Source organism: Mustela putorius, unplaced genomic scaffold (assembly GCF_011764305.1).
Source record: "Mustela putorius furo isolate JIRA1106 unplaced genomic scaffold, ASM1176430v1.1 tig00003853_pilon_pilon_pilon, whole genome shotgun sequence".
Lineage (NCBI taxonomy): Eukaryota > Metazoa > Chordata > Mammalia > Carnivora > Mustelidae > Mustela > Mustela putorius.
This window is the reverse complement of record NW_025422005.1, coordinates 79,520,312-79,533,279: the sequence shown is the minus strand read 5'-3', so window position 1 is coordinate 79,533,279 and position 12,968 is coordinate 79,520,312. Positions and strand designations below refer to the sequence as shown.

The window sequence follows — 12,968 nt, the reverse complement described above, 5'->3', positions numbered from 1 at the left end:
AGAAAGAAAGAAAGAAAGAAAGAAAGAAAGAAAGCTTCCTATATTACCATTTTCCCTGTCCTTCTTCCCCAGCCCCAACATTTACATTTTCCTTCTAGAGAGAACTGTGTATTCAGGGGAAATGGGATATGGATAGGCATGCCTTATCATGGTATAAAACCCACTCACTTTTTAGGGAGGATTAACGTCTATCAAATGGCGTGAAAACAAGACCAGAGATCCTGTGGTATTTCTAAATACTACAACTGTCTTGCTTCCTCCCAAGGACACTCTGGAGAACCCAACAGTGAAAGCCTTTTTGAATAATCAGCTTGGTGAGGAAGGTATCACTGTAGAAGCCGTGCTGAACTTCCTGGATAGAGGTCCTCGAGAGAACCAGGCCAATGATGTGGCCAACCTCAACTGGAAAGATGTATTTAACATCACGGATCACACCCTGCGTCTGGCTAGCAGATACCTAGAGGTGAGGCATCTCCTTTTCCTCTGCTAATGAACCAAGAATTCTCACAGCTCCCAAACAAGGTGGATCCTGTTCCCTAATAGCTCATCCACATGTAAAACAGATCCTTTCCACATCTCTGCAGACCGGCTCTCCGTGGCTCCCTGACTCCTCCTGGGCTGGTCCCCCTCCCTTGTAGCCTGTGAAGTAGTTGTGTCTGTCCTCCATCCTCTCTTGTCTGCCATAGATTCCATCATCATTGGCCAGAAACCGCAAGTTCTCAGGTCCCACTCCTTGCTGGAAACTCTCACCTCCAGCTTTTACAGGCGTAGCATGCTCTGTGTAGCTCAAAATAGATTTGTGTTCTCCTTCTCATAGAACCTGTCTTCCTATAGCATTTCCTACCCTGATCTCTGTCCTCAGCCCTTATTCCAAATTATCAAGTCAAAGACTGTGGGGTCATCCTTAGTTATCTTTCTTCCTCCCCTTCCACACAGCAGCATTATTTATTGAGGATTTCTTTGTGCCAAGCTCTGGGCTCTGCTTTCGTACACAGTAGCTCATTTCATCCTTGCAAGAGCTCCATGAAGTGTGCGCTGTTATCTTTCTTATTTTAACAGATGCAGAAGCTGAGGCTTAAAGAGGTTAAATAAGATCCCATTCCATAGCTGTTCTGTGTAGCAGAATACATCCAGATCTGGGTGTGCCTGAATTCAGAGCCTGCCCTTCTGACCCCCCTACTGCCTCTTTCATGTCTGGTCAATGAGGACAGTTATATACCAGTTCCAAAACATGATGGTTTTTCCCATACCATCAAGAGATTCTTCAACAACAGCTGTGTGTCCTGTAGTTCAACTCAATGCTGATGCTACCTGGAGATTGCTTCAGAGCCCCTAGGTTAAGGGCTCAGTCCCATGACACTGGCACCCACCCCCTACTTCTGCTCACAAATTTAGCAGGCAGGTTCCCATGACCCCTTCTTGGATTCAATTAACTTGCTAGAGTGGCTCACAAGACTCAAACATTTTACTCATTAGATCACTGGTTTATTATGAAATGATATAACTCAGGAACAGCCAAATGGGAGAGATACGTAGGGCAAGGGATGAGAAAAGGGTGTGGAGCTTCTGTGTCCTCTCTGGGAATACCACTCTTCCCAGATCTCCACATGTTCACAAACCGGAAGTTCTCCAAACCGCATGCCTTTGAGTTTTCATGAAGACTTCATTACTTAGGCATGGTTGAGTAAATCATGGCCATTAGTAACTGAACTCAGCTTCCAGTCCACTCCCCACCTCTCCCCTCCAATCCTATAACCACACAGTTGGCTCCTCTAGCAACCAGTCCTCATCCTTAGGTGAGGTCCAAAAGTCACCTCATCAACATACTAAAGCACACCTTAAGGCTGTTCATCGCTTAGGAAATTAAAAGTGTTTTGGGAGCACCACCAGAAACAGAAAAAGACAAATACATACGTCTTATTATAAATCATAGTATTACACTGAGGTTTGTCTCTCTCCTAAACATGTCTCATCTCCATCTCTTACTTTTAAGGCTCTCTGAGTTCTGGAAGCATTGTTGTCTGTCAGTCTGTTCCAGTGACTTCCTCCTTGGGTTCCAGGGTCCAGGATCTGTTGGCTCAGACATTTCTCCACACTACCACCACACCTACATTTCAAACACGGCAGAGTATATGCAGTCATCACTCTCATGCTAAAAATCTCACTGAGCCAGTCCCCAGGGACCACAAGTGCCTTCCACAGCCACTGCAGCCCACCCGCCCAGCCAGCGCTCACCCACACATCTGCTGCTCTGCTCCACTGGCCCTTTTGCCACCCTCAGGCACACCCTAACTGCTCATGATTTCGCTCTTTGCAAATGCTGCCAGTGATTAGAGCTTTTTTGCTTAAACAAAAAAGAGAGTTTATTGATTGATCTAACCTGGAAATTCAGGGGATCTAAGGACTAAATGCCACCATTGTGCATGACCCTTGTGCCCTTGTATCTCATGTTGTGCTTGCTTCTGCCGGGCTTCGATCTCAGCCAGGCCCTCTCCATTTGGTGGTGTATCAGCTGTTCACAGCCCTCAGTAGTCAGCTCTACCCCCAGAAAATCTGCAGAAAGGAGTGGCTTTCCCATAGCATAAGCTATACTCCTGGACAGTTTTCTGATTGGCCTGACTCTACCTATCTCTGAGTCTCTGTGGGGGGTCATGTACTATGATAGGGAAGTGTGGGTCATACGCTCACCATGAAGTAAGGAAAGCCAAGTTAGCTTAATCTGAATCTCTGGGACAGAGCAGGATTACTGTGAAGTGGGGGAGACTGTTTCCCCCCAAAGAAGAAACATAAGGCAGAAAATCCTGAAATGACTTTTCCTTCCCCATCTGTTGAGCTTCCATTCATTCGTTCTTTGAGACTCAGCTCTCACATGTCACTTCTGCTTCCACATAAGGTTAGCCATTCACTCTTCCAAGCATTCTCTACTCCATGTGTCCCCATCCCTGGCCATGTCACTACCACCCACCTACTACAGTTATAAGCAGGGCTGTGGGAGAGGGTATGGATGGGAGAAAAGAGCGCCGTTCTTTTACTCTTGCAGAACGGAGTTCAGTGGTTCTCACAGTGTTTTTGCTGGGTACATCAGTAGTATAGAATACCTCTTGTCTTTTGTTTGACTTGACATTTGCTTGGTGACATAAAGGTCTCATTTCTTGTAGGATGATTTTTTCCATGTAGCTTATGTTTCATGTAGTACTAGGTACCCAAAAGGTACTTAATATATACCAACTGCTTAGATGGATAAGAATTCAATTTCTGGAGTCAGACTGCCTGGGTTCAAATCTCTGCTATTTGTTCTTCAGTTTCTGAATCTGTAAAATGGAGATATTAATAGTACCTAGCTAATAGATTTGATGTGAAAATTAATATCAATTCACAGTTAATTCATGCAAAGTACTTGGAACGATGCTTGGAATATAGTAAGCTCTTTAATATTAACTTTTAACAAAATACAAACCAACCAAAAATACTGTTAGGAGGAGGACAGTAGCATTAGTGAAATCAGACCCAGCCACTGAGCTGTTCCTGGTGCCCCTCTAGGGATTATGAGCAGCTAATTATATCCTGCCTCAGCCACCAAGGCTTCCAAGGGCCTTGCAATCCCATTAACTGAGCCAAGTGCTCCTAAGTAAAAGCCATGGTGGCCACAGGTCAGTGGCCTCCCACAGGGGTTCTGAAGAGGGGTTTTGATGGAGGCAGAAGCCCAGCAGGTGATTATGATGAGGTTTCTGGTCTTCCTGCTCTTGCAGGGGTCAGAGGGAGGAAGAAAGCAAGGGAGTACTGAACTGAAAGAAGAATGTAGGAGGGAAGACAAAGCCGCTGTGCAGGTGATCTTTTGAATCAGACATATAGATATTTGTGTACTGTCTACTGCTTTCTTCTGTTGATTCATTGGCTCCAGATACGCATTGGGAGGTTAGAGAAAAATCAAAGGAGAGGTAGAAAGGGTGCAGAAGTCCACACCACAAGAGCAGTGTTATTTCAAGGGCCATGAACTGGATCACATGCAGTGACCTTATTTTATTGCTCTTCAGTTTTTCAGAAGCATAGAGTGGGACTGAGGCAGGAGAATGCAGGTGAGGTGTGGGCTGGGTTCATGGGTGGAGGGAAGGGACTTGTATCTGAGGCTGATGTGCCCTCTCATGCAACCCTCTTAACTGCCTGCCTGTAGGTGCAATTGTTTTCATTTTACAGAATTAAAAGTGGAGCCTTAAAGACTAACTTGCCCAACAGCACAACAGATAAGTGTGGGATCCAGAATTAGAATCCAGACCTGTCTGGCTCTAATGAGGAAGTTCTTTCCTCCTGTAATATGGGGGGCACATTAGTAGAGGCTCAGTATGTATTGTTTGGATAAATTATAAAATGAGTTGGATGAAGATAACAATTATTTTGTAATACTCTGAATAACACACACTGTTCTGGCTGGGTCTTTTCTTCATGAAACAACTAGATTTAGAGTACGAAACCAAAAAGATTTTGGCTGATTTGGTCATTCATATATTTGCATGCATTGAACCATCTACATCTGAATAAATACCAGTGATCCCTGGTCCCTAGAAGCTCATATCTTATTGGAAGAGTTAAGCATGTTATTAAATAATGCCATATTAATGATCTCTCAGAAGACTACTAGAACAATAATTCAATCAGATGGAATAGAAACAAACTACACAAACCCAATTTCAAGTGTCACATGTCATCTAAGAACTGTCAGTTCTTCCTCCAAATTATCTCTGAAATCCCTGGTTCCTCTCCCTCTCCACGTATGGCCTCTTTACAGAGTTTGGTACCATCTCTCCTAGCTGGTCACTGGACCTCCATTCTCTGCTGCTTCTGCTCAGCTCCCACATTGCCTCCAGCAGGATCTTTCTAAAACCCATCTCGCCATGACATTCCTGTTTAAAGCTCCTTAGTGACATCTGGTTGCTGTAAAGGTGAAGTCACTCTCAGTCTAGCCCCTTCACAGGTCTTCCACATTGTGTGAGCTGGCATGCTGCGGGGTCTCCAACCTGTGCCAGCAGACTCCTGGCCTCCTGCACCCCTAGCTCCCTTCAGAGCTCGGCTCCTGTATTTCAGGCCTCCCACACCATAATCCTCCATCGTAGCCCTTGATAACTGTTTGTTCATACACCTCCCCATCCTGCTAGACCTGAGCTAAAGCTAAAGGCTAAAGCTCTGTCTTACTTATCTTTTGATTTCCCATGTTAGGTTGGTGGAGCTGTAGTGACATAAAGTAGACACCCATGCATGCCAAATTAAGACTGAAAATACATTTATGCTGGGTCTTAAGGACTGAACTTGCTAGCTAAGCAAGGCAGAAAGACAATTTCAGACAGAAGGAGAAACATAAGACCAGTGCAGAGGTGTGACTGTAACATTAGGGTAGTAGGTGGTAGGTGGGGTTGGGGAGGAGCATTAGGGTCCGGAGATGCAACTAGAAAGGTCAGCTTTACCCTGCAGGCTTTGGGGTGCCATCTCCAGCGCTTGCTTATGGGTTCTGTAATTTGGGGCGACAGTGCTGTTCCACTGCCTGAGAAGTGAAAACGACATATTTTGCTACAGTCCGGGGAGTGCTAACCGCTAGGGCAGAACTGGCTATTTGCAACCTGAGTGTGTTCTCATTCGTCAGTGTCTGACTCTGTTGATCATGAAATATCTTTAATATAGTAACACTGACCTCCCAGGGTTGGTGGAATGATTAAACCAGAAAGCTTTGAGAGCTAGCGTCTTCTGCAGTTACTAGCCAGGTTATTGCGTCTTCCCTAGGACCCAATTAGATAGAAGCATTACCTGGTGGTGTACATCTTGGCAATCCAAGTTGACTTTTTGTTCCATTATTTATTTATTTTAGAAACAGACGTATTTTAACAGCTGTGCATTTCCTGTCCCTTTGTTTTCAAGTTGTGGTGCATTTCCTCAGTCTTTGTGGTAGAAGGTTTCAGATGTCTGTTTCTCAGTGCCTAGTGTGTTAGATAAAATTTATGGTAGTGCCTTTGGCCTCTGTCTCACCATCCCAAACAACTCAAACAGCTCAAACAACTCAAACAACTTAAAAATATAAAACTATTATATTTAGTGGCTTTTTCCATGTGGTTGGACATGAATCTTGAGTGTTAGAGCCTAGATCTGCCAGGAAATTCATTCTGGGATATTTGCCCACATCCACTGGCGTTTTTCAAAAGGAGCCCCAGGTATCTACATTAACACCAGCAGGATCACTTCAGGCCTCCATGGACATTCATCAGCTGCTTTGTTTTCAGCCTAAGTATGGAAATTAAAGATGTAAGAGGCACGATTATAGAGCCAACGTCTCTAAGGGTGCAGCCCCTCCCTTATCCCTGGACTCTCCCCTGACACGTCCTGGGTGTATTAGTCAGAATATGTCAGCACAGGGTGCCATTCTCCTTTGATTATCAGGTTCACACAAAAAGGGAGATTCTTTTTTTCTTTGCCTCCACTGGGCAATGTTTCCCACTTAATATATAATTTAATTCATTTATTACTTAATGTGTTTGAATTTAGAGTCTGGCAGGTCAGAGTCGAAGAAGGAAGCCTGCTGCTACTGCAGCTTCTCCTCCCAAGGTGGTGGTTGATTTATCCGTGTAAACAAATGACTGCATTCTCAAGAGGTCTTGAGCACAGCTGTCTGCCCCGGAGAGAGCTCGAACCTCTTCCGCTAGGATGAACTCTGCTTCCTGGGGAGTACCAGCAAAACAACAGATGAGGAAATGTAGGACTTGTGTGGACTTCAAATAGCAGTGGCCCTGCCACCAGTATTTAGCTAGAGCAGTTGGGAAAGGAGGAGAACAAGGAAACCTCTTTCTTTTCTGCCTTTTGCTAGCATAGGGCAGGCAGTGGTTCTCTTTCAGATTCTGAACTCCAGTTGGAAAACTTGCTCAGAATTTGCCTCTGAGGCCATAAGACACTGTCTTTTTATTCACTGAAGATGCCCTTTGAATTTTTTCCCATTAGCAGTGCCATCTTTATTTTGTGCCCCCTAAATTAGCCTTCTTATCTACTTATATTATTCTTCCCTAACATCCATGACCATATGGTTTCTCTCTGAATGGAACCAAACAGCTTTTTTATAGACTCCATGACATCAGCCTTATTAGAAACTACTATGTTTTCATTTGTAAGCTAATCAGACCAGAACAAATATGTCAAAATCCATGACCCTGGCTATGGGTTTAATCATTCATCCTTGCCTCCCAGACACACTCATGCACATACTTACATAAATATATGTGCCTGTTAGCCAAGATTTTAACTTCAGAGACCAAAGCAGTTACCACTAGAGAGCAGTTACCACTAGTCCACTTTTTCTGAGGGAGGTGACTTCTCCGTGAGAATGCAAGGGTATATTATGAGTCATACCTCAGAGGATGACCCAGGAACTTCTGAGTTATCTCCAAAGCAGTTTCCATAATTGCTGTGCCTTTACTTCAGGGAGATCTTTTGAGGATGGCATTCTATATGGTCTTCATAAGCCTTCCTCTGGGTAGAGTTGTCTGACTTTCACTTAATGGCCAATCAGCAGCTAGTGAACACCAGTGGTTTAGGACTTACCCCATCCCTATCCCTACTGTCCAGGTGGGATATGAGACTTTGACTTTAGTCTTTAGCATTGTTCTAACCAGTTGAGATGCTGTAGATCAGCTTGGGATGGGTTGTGTTCCTAGACATATTGTTTGAAGAAAATAACTGCCTTCCTCCCAAACAGCTGTTGCAAATGAAAGGTAACCTGGCAGGGGCTTAAAAGCCATTAGACTCTGTTGACTTATAAGATATTTTTCAAAAACAGTAATAAAAATGATATTTGTCAAGTTCTCATTATTTATGAGACAGTTTAATATCCTCCAGAGGAAGGTTGCCCTGTTATGCCTCCTCAGCAAGCTTGGAGTGATCACTAACTGGCCTCATAAAGTGGTGGTGAGGGCTCAAGGGCCCTTGGGCCACGTTGGGTGCATAGTGAGCCTCCAGTAAGCACCAGCTTTTATTCTTACTGGGAGGCACTGGCTGGCCCTTCCCAGACTTCGTCATGTGATTCTTAGAACACACATATGGGGTAGGGTATATCTCAGTTCTGCAGATAAGGAAACAGACCATACAGTTAGAAAACAGCAGAGTATGGATGGCACTCAGGCTGTCTGTCTCTTCAACTCTACACCATACCACTTTCCAAGATGAGGAAAATAACCCAACTTTGAAAATGAGTCGAGTGTTTCAGGATAGAAATGAGTGTTTGAGAACCTTTTTAAGTTTTGTTTTTTCACAGAGTATCAGGGTACCAATGTAGGGGGACACAGCAGGAAACATGACTATGAATCAGCAGCCTGATAAAACAGCCAGGATGGGGCCCACGTCATTGTGAGGCTCAACAATGTCATTGAAAACATCAGCTGCTTATTCCAGTATGGATTTCCCTTTAAGACATGAAAGGAGAGTTCAAAGAGAATAAGCTCGATGGCTCAGAAAGCCACATTATTAAAATTTATTTGTTTTTAATAGCCTTTTTGCTTCAGTGAAAATTATATTCTCATTAACATTATACCAAAAACTTACTTTTCACTGATTATTCCTAATTCCTAATTCCCTGAATCAGGGTGTACAGGGTTATGTTCGAAATACAGGAGGAAAACTGTATTTCTTGCAGTGATCAAGACTTCTAAAATCAGTTCAATTTAGTAAACACCCACTGAGTCCTTTTCATGAGAAAATACTTCTCCAGAGACCATAATGAACAAGAATGGCCCCTGACTTCCAGGAACTACTGTCTCTAGAGCAGCGATGACCAGCATAGTAACCAGTGGAGTATGGCTTCCTCTTAGAGTAACATGTGGAAACAGCACCACCCTTCAGACTTGACATTTGAAGACATGGATTCAGAGTCTGCTCCTTATCTGTACCGACCTTGGGCAAGGCTGTTTCTCCCTCTGAAGCAAGACATTAGATCATAAAACCTCTCTGACTCCTGTCTAAATGCTCTGTGATGCTGTGAGTGAATTGGTAGAATACTCCATGTGTGTGTCATAACTCACCTCCACTAAAAGAAACCACAAAGAAGAATTTCCATCTCCAAAATAACTTTTTCATTTTAGAAAGTTAATTTCAAATTCACTTTAATTTAAATTCAAATTAAATACTAAAATTCTATATATGCAGACCTAAACTTGCTAAACCGATTTATTTATTTTAAGATTTTATTTTTAAGTAATCTCTACACCCAACATGGGGCTTGAACTCACAACCCCAAAATCATGAGTCCCATGCTCCATCAACTGAGCCAGCCAGGTGTTCCCAAACGGATTCTTTTTTTAAGAATGAGATTCCCATATTACTCATTTTTGTAGAATAACCTCTCCCCAGAGGAAACTTAAACATGTTTCTTTTTCTTTCCTTCTTTTTTTTAAAGTACCGTAGCAGTTTAGTTTTGATGCGTCCTTGCCCAAGCAGGTTGCCAATTCTCTGTCTCCGCAGTGTGCTATTAAGTACTGACAAATCCTAGGAGCCAGGCCCTTGATCTTCAACTGTGGTGAAAGTCTATATTCACCACCAAAAAAAAAAAACCAAACCTAAAACCATGAAATAGCAAACCCTATGTTATTCTGAGGAAGAAATAAACATGTATTAAGGACTTTCGGTGTCATGAGGTACTTAAGTCCTTTATCTCATTAAAGGACTAACCAGCATTAGACTGGGTGAAGTCTGTTTGCAAAAGAAGAGCTGGGTAAAGAGAATTTCCTATTTTTTTTGGTTCTATGATATGTGACTACACTTACTGGCATTTTTTAAAGAAATTCCACTTCCATTTAGAATATCGATCTTCTTAGTATGGTGTCACTTAAGCCTTGGCCCTCTGTTATTTTCTCATTACCTGTGTTCCTCTTTCCCACATCAGCTAGAATGTTAACAGTTTCTTTTATTTTCAATCTTTTTATCTAGAAGACTGAGAACATTACCTGGGACCTTCTCTTAGGATATGAGGCCTGAGGTGGGACAGTTTAGTTTCAGAGGCCCAAAGACCAAAGAGGGTGGGGTTTGTAGTCCTTTGTTTTGTTTTGTTTTTAATATTTTATTTATTTATTTGACAGACAGAGATCACAGTGGGCGGAGAGGCAGGCAGAGAGAAAGAGGAGGAAGCAGGCTCCCCGCTGAGCAGAGAGCCCAATGCAGGCTAGATCCCAGGACTCTGGGATCATGACCTGAGCTGAAGGCAGAAGCTTTAACCCACTTTAACCCAGGTGCCCCAGTCCTTTGTTGTTCAGACTCAGCTTCTCAGCACGGGGAGGCTTCTGGCTCACCCTCTGAGGCTGCCTGAGGGGGGACTTAGCAGTGAGGGGGTGGGTGAAGGAATTGGGCTTGCTTGCTTTTTACCAGGTTGGCGTGAGCTCAGCCCACTGAAAAGCTCCTTATGACTTGTCCACCTTCCTTGCTTCTCTACTTCTCCTTGTATGAGTTGTGGGATCAAATGAGCTAGGCTTTGACCCTAATCTACCACTTTGGGGAAGTGACTCAGCCTCTTGGAGCCCAAGTTCCCTGGGCTGCAAAGGGAGGATAAATAATAACTGTGCTACCCTATAGGACAGTTGGGAGCACGTGGAGGGTAGTGGAACAGGCTGTATCCGTGCTCCTGATATGGAGAATGGGTTGGGGAGAAGTCTGGACCTCTGGCAGCTGGGGAGGCAATCCAGGGCCAGCCACATGCTAGCTGTATGACCTCTGGCAGTCTCCTATAGCTCAGGTTCCTCTTCAGTAAACTGAGGATTCCAGGTAACGCACAGGCTCTGCATGAGATAATGTGTTCCTTTAAGCCTGTATTACAACAGTCTACTAACCACGCTTCCTGCTTCCCCCCCTGCCTGGACCAGTGATTGTTTAGAAACACAGTTGGATCTCACATGTCCTACCCTTGCTTAAAACCCTCCACTGGTTTCTTAGGGCCTTTTAGAATTTGCCTGGAAAGCTCCTGATTTTAGCATGGAAAGCTTCGTGTCCTAGGAAGCCCCTTGTTGATTGGTTACACTGCAAGTCCAGCAGGGGAACGAGGGGGTCGCCACCCACCTTCCTAGCGCTCACCTCTCGCCGCTCATCTCCGGTTACTTCTGCTTCTCCGCACAGTGCAAAGACCTAAAGAGCATTCAAGAGAAGCATTCTGAGAACATTACCTGACTTTTGCTGATGCCCTGGCCCTGACTTTTGAGACTCTGATTTCATTGTTTGGAATGGGCCCTGAGAGTAGGTGTCTTTTTAAGGCTCCCCAGTGGTTCTAAGCACAGCCAAGGATGGGAAACTCTGCTCTCTTCTTACAGGTCTCCAGAAACCCCATCTGTTGTTCTCTGGGCTGGAGCTCACCTTCCCCCTGCTCTCTTCCCTTGGCTAATTCCTTCTCATCCTCGTCCTCCTCATGAGTCCCTTCCATCAGGCAGCCCTCCCACACTCCTTCAGGTAGACTTAGCTACTACTTATGGCTCCCAGACTACTCTGGGCTTGCTTTCATCAGAGCCCCGTCATTTTGCATTATGATTGTTGGTTCCTCCACACCTCTCCCTCATTAGGTCTAGAGTTTCTTTCAGGAAGAGATTTTATCTTTCCTCCTTGTATCCTTGGAGCCAAGTAGGCTCTGGCACATTACAGGCCTTCAGTAAGTATTGGCTGAACAAATTAATCAAGACAAGGCCATCTGACCTCTTGTGAGTTACATTCTAAGAAAGAAACATTGACACAATAACCCTAGTGTATTATAGGAACAAGAGGTTAAGGAAAAACCAGATCCCAGGTAGTCTAATACTTTAACAAATCTATAGATTTATTGGACAACCCCAATATTCAAATTAAAAGAAAATCTTAGTTTTGCTCTTCTGTAGATAATGATTTTAAAGAAGACCTATTAGGAAATTCCTCACCTGCCCACATTACCAGTCAGAGCTGTAACTGGAAATGATTTCTCTGACTAAATCGTTTTGGTTCTCTGTTATTTTCTTTCTTCTTCCTTGCCCTTCCCTCAGCTGGCCACCACTGAGTGTTTGCTGAGAAGCAGGAAGGTTCACTGCTATGACTGCTTCTCTCTCTCTCCCTTTAAAACTCTATCGGCTTGCTTTCTGATCTTCAAAGCAGCCTGTATCCAGCCTGACCCCACTCCCTTGCCTCCCCATCCTGGGGAGTCTTTTTGTCATTTTGAAGACTTGCATATTTGGACAGCCTCCAACAGCCCTCACTAAATCTGCAGGGGTGAGAGCAAGTTGACGTTTGTAAGCCCCCTTTACCCCCAAATCTAGACATAAGGACAGAGTGACACCAGACCTCACAGTGGAGCAAACAGTAAGTTTCTAGATCTCCTTGCATTTGACCCATTCCCCCCCCCCAGGGCATCACCCCTTATCCCCTGCCCTTTTCCTGCAGTTGAGTCTTTGCTGTTGATGTTCTTCAAAGCTCTCAACCTTTGTGATTATCCGTAGTGCTTGATCCTGGATAAGTTTGAAAGCTATGATGATGAAATTCAGCTCACTCAACGAGCCCTGTCTCTGCTGGAAGAAAACAGGTTCTGGGCTGGTGTCGTGTTCCCTGACATGTATCCCTGGACCAGTGCCCTGCCGCCCCACGTGAAGTACAAGATCCGGATGGACATCGATGTGGTGGAGAAAACCAATAAGATCAAAGACAGGTGATGTGTCAGGCAATCTCAAAGACCCTGTGCATCCCAGGAATGTATGTGGCAAGGAGCAGAGGCTACTCTGGGCTCAGGTCTCCTTTTCCTTGTAGGGAGGAAAGGCACAGAAACACTTGGGTATCTGAGAACTAAGCTCACTAACCAGTTGGCACTGTTGGTTGGTAGAACCAGGAGAACTCATTTACCTTGTCATCACGCTCTCAGTTTAGCACTTGTCCCTGGCTGGCCTTTGGGCAATTTGAAGTTGGAAACCTCTAGGTATTGAATTATCTTCATGTAGATGTTCTGCAGATGA

At 44.3% G+C, this 12,968-nt stretch overlaps 1 protein-coding gene across 1 annotated transcript in view; it reads left to right on the top strand.

The window, feature by feature from the left end:
• ABCA4 (ATP binding cassette subfamily A member 4) overlaps positions 1-12,968 on the top strand; it is a 123,591-nt gene that overhangs the window by 38,033 nt on the left and 72,590 nt on the right. The window contains exons 11-12 of the mRNA XM_004752571.3: positions 266-463; positions 12,462-12,667. Of these exons, the coding sequence (XP_004752628.2) occupies positions 266-463; positions 12,462-12,667 (404 nt within the window). The remainder of the gene's footprint in view (positions 1-265; positions 464-12,461; positions 12,668-12,968) is intronic.